The sequence below is a fragment of the Ranitomeya imitator genome, chromosome 2 (genome assembly GCF_032444005.1).
Source record: "Ranitomeya imitator isolate aRanImi1 chromosome 2, aRanImi1.pri, whole genome shotgun sequence".
NCBI classification, from domain to species: Eukaryota; Metazoa; Chordata; class Amphibia; order Anura; family Dendrobatidae; genus Ranitomeya; species Ranitomeya imitator.
The window spans coordinates 261,894,078-261,907,307 of NC_091283.1; the positions used below are offsets into that span (position 1 = coordinate 261,894,078).

The 13,230-nt window shown below is 46.2% G+C and overlaps 1 protein-coding gene across 1 annotated transcript in view; it reads right to left on the reverse strand.

Annotated features, from left to right (window-relative positions):
* Positions 1 to 13,230, reverse strand: part of LOC138663014 (zinc finger protein 436-like) — a 74,478-nt gene that overhangs the window by 19,678 nt on the left and 41,570 nt on the right. The window contains exons 6-10 of the mRNA XM_069749057.1: positions 12,501 to 12,650; positions 12,192 to 12,371; positions 11,986 to 12,109; positions 11,789 to 11,901; positions 10,425 to 10,515 (exon numbers count right to left, since the gene is read on the reverse strand). Coding sequence (XP_069605158.1) covers positions 10,425 to 10,515; positions 11,789 to 11,901; positions 11,986 to 12,109; positions 12,192 to 12,371; positions 12,501 to 12,650 — 658 coding nt within the window. The remainder of the gene's footprint in view (positions 1 to 10,424; positions 10,516 to 11,788; positions 11,902 to 11,985; positions 12,110 to 12,191; positions 12,372 to 12,500; positions 12,651 to 13,230) is intronic.

Here is a 13,230-nt window from a genome sequence, read left to right on the forward strand (position 1 = left end):
ATTCCTGCAACTGTCAATGGGACTTCTGCACTTCTCGACAGGTATTTTGGCCACTCCTCAAGAGCAAACTGCTCCAGTTATCTCGTGTTTGAAGGTTGCCTTTTCCAGATGGCATGTTTCAGATCTTTCCAAAGATGCTCAATAGGATTTAGGTCAGGGCTCACAGAAGGCCACTTCAGAATAGTCCAATGTTTTCCTCTTCGCCATTCTTGGGTGTTTTTAGCTGTGTGTTTTGGGTCATTATCCTCTTGCAAGACCCATGACCTGCGACTGAGACCAGGGTTTCTGACACTGGGCTGCACATTTCTCCCTAGAATCAGATTTCATTGTACTCTGCACAAATTCTTGACACCCTGTGCCAGATGCAGCGAAGCAGTCCCATAACAGAGCCTCCTCCATATTTCACAGTAGGGACAGTGTTCTTTTCTTGATATGCTTCATTTTTCCATCTGTGAACATGGAGCTTATGTGCCCTGCCAAAAAGTAAAATTTTTGTCTTATCTGTCCATAGGACATTCTCCCTGAAGCTTTGTGGCTTGTCAACATGTAGTTTGGCAAATTCCAGTCTTGCTTCTTTTTTTTTTTAACAATGGTGTTCTCCTTGGTCGTCTCCCATGAAGTCCACTTTGGCTCATACAATGACGGATGGTGCGACCTGACACTGATGTTCCTTGAACTTGAGTTCACCTTTAATCTGTTCAGGAGTTTTTCTGGGCTCTTTTGTTACCATTCGTATTATCCGTCTCTTTGCTTTGCCATCAATTTTCCTCCTGCGGCCACGTCCAGGGAGGTTGGCTACAGTCCCACGGATATTAAATTTCTGAATAATATGTGCAACTGCAGTCACATGAATATCAAGCTGCTTGGAGATGGTCTTATAACTTTTACCTTTAACATGTTTGTCTATAATTTGCTTTCTAATCTCCTGAGACAACTCTTTCCTCTGCTTCCTCTGGTCCATGTTGAGTGTGATACACACCATGTCACCACACAGCACAGTGAGTACCTGTAGTCCTATATACAGGCCACTCACTGATTCTAAGACTGTAGACACCTGTGACGACAATTAGTGGACACACCATGATTTAACATGTCCCTTTGTCACATTATTTTCAGGGGTCCCATCATTTCTGTCCAGGCCTATTTCATGAGTTTTATTTGTTTTAAAGTTCCATGGAAGCATGGTTGAAAAGCAATGTCTGACTTTCATTTGTTCATTTTCATAGATTTTTTATTACTTTTGTCAGATTCAAGTTATTTCTGTGACCATTGTGTTTTTTCCGTCGTTAAACGAGGGGTACTAACAATTTTGACTACATATGTATAGATTATAACCCTCAGTGAATTAATTTATAAAATGGAATCACATTATGATGATTTTGACTATTCTTTTTTTCTGTCATTTAGTCATATTAGGGCTTCTGCATATGGTGTGTCCAATCTCATCTGGGATCTGTTCCTGCTGTCCAGCTGGAGTAATCTGCTCCCTACTTCAGCCAATTGGGAAGTACCACACCCTACTAAAGCTCAAAAAACATGGCCGGAATCTGCCAGAAATAGCGTTATTCTCCTCTGGTTCAGTCCTCTGTGCTCAGCTTGCGGCCTGTGTAACATAGTAACATAGTAACATAGTTAGTAAGGCCGAAAAAAGACATTTGTCCATCCAGTTCAGCCTATATTCCATCATAATAAATCCCCAGATCTACGTCCTTCTACAGAACCTAATTGTATGATACAATGTTGTTCTGCTCCAGGAAGACATCCAGGCCTCTCTTGAACCCCTCGACTGAGTTCGCCATCACCACCTCCTCAGGCAAGCAATTCCAGATTCTCACTGCCCTAACAGTAAAGAATCCTCTTCTATGTTGGTGGAAAAACCTTCTCTCCTCCAGACGCAAAGAATGCCCCCTTGTGCCCGTCACCTTCCTTGGTATAAACAGATCCTCAGCGAGATATTTGTATTGTCCCATTATATACTTATACATGGTGTATTTCTTTCCTGTTGTGACTGTGGTTTACTGACTACTCTTGTGTCTTCGGATTCTGTATTCTGTCCTTCCGGTTCTGACCCAGCTACTTGACTATTCTATGTGCCATCTAATACCACAGAATAGCAGGTAACACCATGGTCCAAGCCTAGGGGTCCCAGTGTAAGTCCAGATCCATGTAATGGTGGTAAAGGGCGATGAGCAAGGCAATCCCTGGGATATGGAAAGCAGAGAAGATAGTGCCAAGCATGTTCATGGTGGAGATCTCTTGAGCTGCCAGTTGACCACGAACATTGCTCCCAATACATTGTGTCTGCAAACTATTCCAGCTAGATCTGCAGTCAAACAGCTAAATGGCGCTCCTTCCCTTCTGAACACTGCCATGTGCCCAGAGAGTAGTGTACAATCGTATGTAGGGTATTGTGAGAAGCTGGAAAATAATTTGTAAGATCCATTTGTTTTCTATTATCCTTTGTGAATAATTCCAAACTTATCACCACATAAAGTGACACACGTCAGATTGTAAAAATGGGGCCGGATTAAGAACCCAAAACTGGCTGCGGGAAGAGGATAAATCAGAGGATTCTGGACACTACTGTAATCAAAAACTGACTATAGACAATAACATCTACTGAAATGCTCAAACTGAACAGTCTCCATCAGTAATAAATGAGCAGCTAGTGGTGAAACCTCTCTGGGGGAATTAGAGCATGGGGCTCGGTGACTTCACAATCTAAACTATCGGAAGATCCAATATTTTCTGTCAGATGAGTTTCAAGAGGAAATATTACACATTTAAAAAGAACTGCATATAATAGTGCAGAGCGGAGATGTCTTAAAGGGAACCTGTCAGCAGGATTGTGCTGTTATGGTCTGGTGATTTAGGAGCGACATGTAACTAGCTCTGAGCAGGTGGTATCTATACTGACCGCAGTCCCTAAGCTCAACACAACACTAGAAATAGCCGTGGGATGCTCCTAACACTGCCTAGGCACCTCATCACAGCCTAAGAGCTAACTACCCCTAAAGATAGAAGCAGGAAAACTATCTTGCTTCAGAGAAAATCCCCAAAGGATAGATAGCCCTCCACATATAATGACTGTGAGAGGAGAAGGAAATGACATACGTAGTATGAAACAAGATTTAGCACAGGAGGCCACTTCTAGCTAGATAGGAATAGTACAGGAAAGAGCACTGTGCGGTCAGTAATAAAAACTAGAAAAAGTCCACCGCAGAGAAATGCAAAAATCTCCACACCTAACTAAAGGTGTGGAGGGCAAACTCTGCTGCCCAGAGCTTCCAGCTAGCTGAATAGATCCATACTGAAAAGCTGGACAAAAGAACAAAAAACAAAGACAGTACTGAACAACAAAGTCCACAAAAGTGAACTGCAAAGGACAAGCAAGGACTTAGCTTTGCTGAACGGGTCAGAGTGTCAGGAAAATCCAAAGAGCAATACTCCAGGCTGGAACAATTGACAACTGGCATTGAATGAGGGCTAAGGCCAGACTAATATAGCCGAGCCCGAAAGACGATCAGTGAAAACAGCTGCAGAAGCTAAATCCAAGGAGCAGCCATACCACTCAAAACCACAAGAGGGAGCCCAAGAGCAGAACTCACAAAAATACTACTTACAACCACCGGAGGGAGCCCAAGAGGGAATTCACAACAGAACCCCCCCCCTTGAGAAGGGGTCACCGAACCCTCACCAGAGCCCCCAGGCCGATCAGGACGAGCCAAATGAAAAGCACGAACCAAATCGGCGGCATGAACATCGGAGGCAACAACCCAAGAATTATCCTCCTGGCCATAACCCTTCCACTTGACAAGATACTGAAGCTTCCGCCTCGAAAAACGAGAATCCAAAATTTTCTCAACCACATATTCCAACTCCCCCTCAACCAACACCGGGGCAGGAGGATCAACAGATGGAACAACGGGCACCACATATCTCCGCAACAAAGATCTATGGAAAACATTGTGGATGGCAAAAGAGGCTGGAAGGGCCAAACGAAAAGACACAGGATTGATAATCTCAGAAATCTTATAAGGACCAATAAACCGAGGCTTGAATTTAGGGGAAGAAACCTTCATAGGGACATGACGAGAGGACAACCAGACCAAATCCCCCACACGAAGCCGAGGACCAACACACCGACGGCGGTTAGCAAAACGCTGAGCCCTTTCCTGGGACAACGTCAAATTGTCCACCACATGAGCCCAAATCCGCTGCAACCTGTCCACCACAGAATCCACACCAGGACAATCAGAAGGCTCAACCTGCCCTGAAGAAAAACGAGGATGGAAACCAAAATTACAAAAGAAAGGCGAAACCAAAGTAGCCGAACTGGCCCGATTATTAAGGGCAAACTCGGCCAATGGCAAAAAAGTCACCCAATCATCCTGATCAGCAGACACAAAGCATCTCAAATAGGTTTCCAAGGTTTGATTAGTTCGCTCAGTTTGGTCATTTGTCTGAGTATGGAACGCCGAAGAAAAAGACAAATCAATACCCATCCTAGCACAAAAGGCCTGCCAAAAACCTGGAAACAAACTGGGAACCTCTATCAGACACAATATTCTCCGGAATGCCATGCAAACGAACCACATGTTGAAAAAACAATGGAACCAAATCAGAAGAGGAAGGCAATTTAGGCAAAGGTACCAAATGGACCATTTTAGAGAACCGGTCACAAACCACCCAGATAACAGACATCCTCTGGGACACAGGAAGATCCGAAATAAAATCCATGGAAATATGCGTCCAAGGCCTCTCCGGAATGGGCAAATGCAAAAGCAACCCACTAGCACGGGAACAGCAAGGTTTAGCCCGGGCACAAGTCCCACAGGACTGCACAAAAGAACGCACATCCCGCGACAAGGAAGGCCACCAAAAGGACCTAGCAACCAAATCTCTGGTACCAAAAATCCCAGGATGACTGGCCAACACAGAACAATGGACCTCAGAAATTACCTTACTTGTCCATCTATCAGGAACAAACAGCTTCCCTACAGGACAGCGGTCAGGCTTATCAGCCTGAAATTCCTGAAGCGCCCACCGCAAATCAGGGGAGATGGCAGATAGAATCACCCCTTCCCAAAGAATGCCAACCGGCTCAAGGACTCCAGGGGAATAAGGCAAAAAACTCCTAGAGAGGGCATCAGCCTTAACATTCTTAGATCCCGGAAGATATGAGACCACAAAATCAAAACGGGAGAAAACAGGGACCACCGAGCCTGTTTAGGGTTCAGCCGCTTGGCTGACTCAAGGTAAATCAGATTCTTATGATCGGTCAAGACCACAAGGCGGTGCTTGGCTCCCTCAAGCCAATGTCGCCACTCCTCAAATGCCCACTTCATAGCCAACAACTCCCAATTGCCGACATCATAATTGCGTTCCGCAGGCAAAAACTTTCGGGAAAAGAAGGCACATGGCTTCATCAAGGAACCATCAGAATTCCTCTGTGACAAAACGGCCCCTGCCCCAATCTCAGAAGCGTCAACCTCAACCTGAAAAGGAAGAGAAACATCCGGCTGACGCAAGACAGGGGCAGAAGTAAATCGGAGTTTAAGTTCCTGAAAGGCCTCAACAGCCTCAGAGGACCAATTAGTCACATCAGCGCCGTTCTTCGTCAAATCGGTCAGGGGTTTAACCACACTAGAGAAGTTGGCAATGAAACGGCGATAATAGTTAGCAAAGCCCAAAAATTTCTGAAGGCTCTTCATAGATGTGGGTTGAATCCAGTCATGAATGGCTTGGACCTTAACAGGATCCATTTCTATAGATGAAGGAGAAAAAATAATCCCCCAAAAAGAGACCTTCTGAACTACAAATAGGCACTTAGACCCCTTCACAAATAGAGCATTATCACGAAGGATCTGGAATACCATCCTGACCTGCTTCACATGAGACTCCCAATCATTGGAAAAAATAAAAATATCATCCAAATACACAATCAAGAATTTGTCAAGATAATTGCGGAAAATATCATGCATAAAGGACTGAAATACAGAAGGAGCATTAGAAAGCCCAAAAGGCATCACCAGGTATTCAAAATGGCCTTCGGGCGTATTAAATGCAGTTTTCCATTCGTCACCCTGTTTAATACGAACAAGATTATATGCCCCTTGAAGGTCAATCTTGGTAAACCAAGTAGCCCCCTTAATCCTAGCAGACAAATCAGAGAGCAAAGGTAAAGGGTAATGGAATTTGACCGTGATCTTATTAAGAAGGCGATAATCAATACAGGGTCTTAAGGAGCCATCCTTCTTGGCAACAAAAAAGAATCCCGCTCCCAATGGTGACGAAGACGGCCGAATATGCCCCTTCTCTAAAGACTCCTTAACATAGCTCCGCATGGCGACATGCTCTGGCACAGACAGATTGAAAAGTCGGCCCTTAGGGAATTTACAGCCAGGAATCAAGTCAATAGCACAATCACAGTCCCTATGTGGAGGAAGGGAACTGGACTTGGGCTCATCGAATACATCCAGGAAATCTGACAAAAATTCAGGAACATCAGAAGAGGAGGAAGAGGAAATTGACATTAAAGGAACGTCACTATGTACCCCTTGACACCCCCAACTAGTCACAGACATTGATTTCCAGTCTAGCACTGGATTGTGTACTTGCAACCATGGAAAACCCAGCACAACAACATCATGCAAATTATGCAACACCAGAAAACGGCAATCTTCCTGATGTGCAGGAGCCATGCACATAGTCAGCTGAGTCCAATACTGAGGTTTATTCTTGGCCAATGGTGTAGCATCAATACCCCTCAAGGGTATGGGACTCTGCAAAGGCTGCAAAGAAAAACCACAGCACCTAGCGAATTCTAAGTCCATTAAGTTCAGAGCAGCGCCTGAATCCACAAATGCCATGACAGAAAAAGATGACAATGAGCAAATCAGGGTCACAGACAGGAGAATCTTAGGCTGCATAGTACTAATGGTAACAGATCTAGCGACCCTCTTAATACGCTTAGGGCAATCAGAAATAGCATGAGCAGAATCACCACAGTAAAAACACAGCCCATTCTGACGTCTGTATCCCCTCTGTTCCGCTCTAGTCAAAATCCTATCACATTGCATGGGCTCAGGACTCAGAGGACACTGCCATATGGTGCACCACTTTGCGTTCGCGCAATCTGAATGGCCAGAGACATAGAATCGCTCAAACCAACAGGCGTGGGAAACCCCACCATAACATCTTTAAGGGCTTCAGAAAGACCCTTTCTGAAAATGGCTGCCAGAGCGTCCTCATTCCATCTAGTGAGCACAGACCATTTTCTAAATTTCTAGCAGTATAATTCTGCCGCTTCCTGACCCTGACACAGGGCCAACAGTGTTTTCTCAGCATGCTCTACAGAGTTAGGTTCGTCATACAATAATCCGAGCGATTGAAAAAATGCATCTACATTAAGCAATGCCGGATTCCCTGACTCAAGAGAGAATGCCCAGTCCTGAGGATCGCCACGCAGCAGAGAAATAACTATCTTTACTTGCTGAATGGGGTCACCAGAGGAACGGGGTTTCAGAGCAAAAAACAATTTGCAGTTATTTTTACAGTTCAAAAACTTAGATCTATCCCCGTAAAACAAATCCGGAGTAGGAATTCTAGGCTCTAAGGCCGGAGTCTGAACAACATAATCTTGAATACTCTGTTCTCTTGCAGCAAGCTGATCCACACGAGAAAATAACCCCTGAAAATCCATGCCTGCATCCAAATCCAGAATCACCCAGCGATTAAGAGGAAGAAAAAAATACAAAACAAACGAAAGAAGAAAAAAAAATGGCTCAGAACTCCTTTTCTTTTCCTTCTTTTGAGATGCATTCAGCTCATTTTTGGCCAGTTGTACTGTTATGGTCTGGTGATTTTGGAGCGACTTGTAACTAGCTCTGAGCAGGTGGTATCTATACTGACCGCAGTCCCTAAGCTCAACACAACACTAGAAATAGCCGTGGGATGCTCCTAACACTGCCTAGGCACCTCGTCACAGCCTAAGAGCTAACTACCCCTAAAGATAGAAACAGGAAAACTATCTTGCCTCAGAGAAAATCCCCAAAGGATAGATAGCCCCCCACATGTAATGACTGTGAGAGGAGAAGGAAATGACATACGTAGTATGAAACAAGATTTAGCACAGGAGGCCACTTCTAGCTAGATAGGAATAGTACAGGAAAGAGCACTGTGCGGTCAGTAATAAAAACTAGAAAAAGTCCACCGCAGAGAAATGCAAAAATCTCCACACCTAACTAAAGGTGTGGAGGGCAAACTCTGCTGCCCAGAGCTTTTAGCTAGCCGAATAGATCCATACTGATAAGCTGGACAAAAGAGCAAAAAACAAAGACAGTACTGAACAACAAAGTCCACAAAAGTGAACTGCAAAGGACAAGCAAGGACTTAGCTTTGCTGAACGGGTCAGAGTGTCAGGAAAATCCAAAGAGCAATACTCCAGGCTGGAACAATTGACAACTGGCATTGCATGAGGGCTAAGGCCAGACTAATATAGCCGAGCCCGAAAGACGATCAGTGAAAACAGCTGCAGAAGCTAAATCCAAGGAGCAGCCATACCACTCAAAACCACAGGAGGGAGCCCAAGAGCAGAACTCACAAAAATACTACTTACAACCACCGGAGGGAGCCCAAGAGCGGAATTCACAACATGTGCTCAGTGACTACAGACACTGTCAGGTCGGTGCCGTTATACTGATTACACCGATACCTGGTGATGAAATCCATCTTGTGGTTGTTGTTTAATCTGTATTTGTAGTTTTCAGCTAATGAGATTCGCGTGCTTTGTGGCGGGGCTGTGGGCGGGGCTTTGTGCTGCTCTGAGTATATATTCATCTGTATTGGCTTATGACAGGTCACTGATCCCTCACTACAGAGGCTGACAGCCCCTCTGCCTTTGGATAGGAGACCATGTGGCATGACGCAGGGTCCCGATCGCTGCCATAGAGACCCGATGTAGTCATGACAATGGAGCGCCCCCAGACACAGGGCCACAGGTCACTCGGTACCGGTCCTTTCTGCTCGGTTCTGGGGTTGTCACGGTGGCTGGACCCGGTCGTGGCCCTGCTAAGAGGCGTCCAATAAAGGTGATAGTACAGTCTGTCAGGGGTTCGTGACGCCACCTGTGGTGTTCGGTCAGGGTGACCGACGCTGCTGTGGGATCCACCGGGGTGATGGAATGGCAGCTGGATGGTATACCTTCCCACAGGTGAAGTATGTCCCCAGGGCTTCCCAGTAAGGTGGATGGTGATGGTGTGCGGTGCAGGCAATAACGAGGACACAAGGTTGCAGTCTCTTTACCTCTTTACTGAAGGCTTCAATATGCTCAGTCAAGAACACGTTCAACCGGGCTATTAGAGACCGGCCGGTCCGATGGGCACATCCAGAGTTTCCCTCACAGACGGAAATCGTTGCCTACCACTAGCGCCTGTGTGTTGTAGTTCTACCCTGCTGAGCATTCGGAATAGTCCTCACAACTGCTGTTCTCGTTCGTTCGTTCTCTACAGCTTTCTTTCTCTCTCTCGTTCTTTGGTTCCAGATGTTACTAGTTTCTAACGTCCCCCAGATATGTTATGGCTAGGACGCCACCCGTTTGACAGGAAGGCTTGGAGGTCTTCCGGGACCCTAGAGACGCCCCTCTCCCAATGTTGCCCCCTATGTCTTCGTAGGTGTAGTAGGTAGACAGTCAGTCTATAATTGACTGTCCAGCGGAATTTGAAGTAAGGCCTGAAGTCAGTTACTCCTACGGTGATCCGGCCACCGACTACGCGCCTCAGTAAGCTGTTGCCTCTCTCTCTCGGCACGACTCTTACTGGCTCTCCTTTGTGCTTGATCTCGTTTACACTGTTCCACAATATTCTTCCCTTCGTGTCTCTCTCCTGGATACCGCCGCAGGGTGTGCAGGCGCGGTTCCGTTACGTTCTGTTCTGTTCGCTAGGCACCTGCCAGGTTCCCACGCCTGACAGGGACCCCCCTGTGCCTTCTCCCTGCAACACCCCCTGCCACGGGATGTTGCCTGGTTCCAACCCAGTCAGCTTCTAACTAACTTCCTCCCCAGCCCCTAGTTTTACCAGTGTGAGGAGTGGCCCAATAAATAAAGCCTTTTTCTCCCCCTAGTGGCCGGAGTGTGAAGTGTAATGTGTTCTGGTGATACCTGGTCAGGAGAACTCTTTAGTGCCATCAGATGTACCGCCACTCTCCTTAGTGGCAGAGTGCCATACTGCAACGACCAGGTCTCTGGGGCGCTGCAACAACATCCGGGTCTCCAGACCTGAGAGACTTCCTGTCATGCGCAGTGATGATCAGGAAGTCTCTCAGGTCATTGTATAGAAGTGATCAGCCTGCACAAAATGATTGTCCCATAGTGTAAAACTAAAAATTAATTAAAAGATACCAAGAGCCCGTATATTACTACTCACCTGGGTAGCCATATGTGGGAATCTCCTCTTCACACCACTCATCCCCCCTCACATATGTCTCTGTAGTATTATTATGGGTCAGATCTTCACCCTGAAACAAATATTATAAAAGTCACCGACAGATGGAGAAGTCACATCTATGATCAGCTCTTGTTAGGTGTCGAGTTCCTGCCTCTGCACAGGGGGAATCTCGAACCATCTCTGCTGCGGTCTCCCATTCTTCTCCAGCCGCAGTGGAGTCTGCTCAGCGGAGACGTCGGTCCCAGTGTCTTGCTCAGTCTCACTCTGTGCATAGGGTTACTGCTGCTTTTCCAGCTTCTGCCATTGAAGCCAGTGCTGGGCAGCGGCGAGCAGACGCTTCTGGGTCTAAGTCCTACTTTGCACACAATGAGCATGCCCAGGGCGAGATCTCTCAGTGGAGATCTGGGGTCACGTGCTCAGGTTCTGCAGCGACTTCCATTGGTCCTTCTCACGGAAGGTCCTGTAGGTACTAGGACTAAGTTCTGCTTTGCACACTGAGCATGCCCAGGGCAAGATCTCTCAGTGGAGATCTAGGGTCACATGCTCAGGTACTGCAGCAATTCCATTGGTCCTTCTTTGAAAGGTCCTATACGTGCTGCAGCTATTTAAGGCTCGCATGGCCGCACGGCCATGCGCTAGTGTACATTTGCATACGTGTGTTTGTTGTGAGTGCAAGTCGTCCTTGGATACCCCTACCCTATTGTATGACTGTTCGCGTAAGGTGTATGGCTGCTATCTAGCGCCCGACTAACCTCACTACGTCTTACACACAATATAGCGTCTAATTGCTGTGACCGCCAGTGCGGCGCCATGCGCTTTCACAGCGCTTTCCTGACCCCAAGCCTGGGTGGTTAGTGGCGTTCGTCAGTGCGGCACTGCATGCACTCTCGTGCTTCTTTATCATTATTATTTATGTCACTCTGACACCCCAGTAGCGGTGTCGAGCGCATGAGGTCTATGTACTCAAATCCTGTGTTTTGGGATTGAGTTCTGAGACTCCTTGCTTGCGCTCTTGGTACGGTACCGCGGCCGTGTGACGCAACAGGGTTCGCTTCCTGCACACAAGGTGAGGTTAACCCGTGTGTGTATTCACATTGTACCGCCATATAGTCCATCATTACTTGGCAGCAGGTTCCATCTCCGCACGGTGGACCCCGGGCTGCGAACGCACCTTAATCTATCTTATTATTTGGTGCGTTCCTCTAGCCCTAACAAGCTCTAATCCTGCCATCTCCACCGTTCTCATTACACAAGTATAAAACATATAATACTGGTGGATAAAACAAGACTGAGCACAAGACTTTCACCGGCGTCTACACATCATAGAGTAGATCTCCTCATACCTTCTCTCCATCTACCTGATGATCCTGAGGAGCATTGGGATCTTCTTGGTTACAGTCCTGTGGAAGAAGAGGATGGGGACATCTCTCTGGTGTTGTCCTCTTACTGGATCGATCTGGAGGAAACACATACAGGGAGTGAATTCATTCTTTACGTACAGATAATTATAGGCCATGTGTATTTAGTCCTGTCCTATTACCTGGAGATGTGAGGGGCTGGGGAACCTCCATTATGACGTTCTTGTACAGATCTCTGTGTCCTTCTAAATACTCCCACTCCTCCATGGAGAAATAGACAGCGACATCCTGACACCTTATAGGAACCTGACACATACAATGATACCGTCATCCCCCGATCCCTTCATAGCGTTACTGTATAATGTCCCAGCATTCCCAGCAGTGTCACCTCTCCAGTCAGCAACTCAATCATCTTGTAGGTGAGTTCTAGGATCTTCTGGTCATTGATGTCCTCATGTATCAGGGGGTGAGGCGGAGGCCCTGTGATTGGGCTCAGGGGTCTTCCCCATCCCTCAGACACAGGGTCCTGACAGCGATCACTAGAGGTCTTCTTCACCACTGTGTAATCCTGGTAATGGAGAGACACATTAATAAATCTCACTACAGACATTTCCAGAGTCCTCACCTCTCCAGTTCTGTCCATCTGTTATTCCCATAGATAAGAATGATGTAATGTGACGTCATCAGAATCTCTCACCTCTCCAGTAAGCCGGAAGAGGATCTCTAGGGTGAGGTGTAATATCCTCTCCGCCATCTTGTCTCTGTCCATATCCATCTTTGATGGGTAAATCAGGAAAATTCTCTTTTGTAGAAGATCTTCACTGAGAGGATCCGATATTGTAGAGACCTGAACGAGAAGATGAGCCGATGTAACATCATAAGAATCCTGTGTAATAATACAATTACTGGAGATAATAAGGGAAACATATGAGGAGATTTATTATTTTACAGTATTTAGTTTCCTTCTTTACATCTACTAATAAATCCTATATATTTAGGCCACAGACAACAAGCAGTTTCCTCCTCGGAGTCGGCAGCTGAATACGTTCCTCATAGACTCATCTTCCATAACGGTAATTCTCGTCTCATTTACCACCCTGGAATCAGCATTAGCAATACTGCAGGAGATATTCATTACACGTGACATGAGAAATAACTACTTCATGATGAGGACGACATCTTCATCTTCTACTACGGCTCTAGAAACAGATTTGTCCAGAGTCGGTCACTGACTCCATCACCACCGGCCTCTATATGAAGGTTTCCCGTCTTCCCCGCACTGTAATCTTCTATCACGTTAGATCTCAGGTCTGATTCACACACAGAAGTTTGTTTATAGCCTAGGAAAGGAGGTAATACCCATGGAGCTTTCCATGCTAGTAATATCAGCTCACAACTGTATACTTAGTCATTAGTGGCTAATAAAA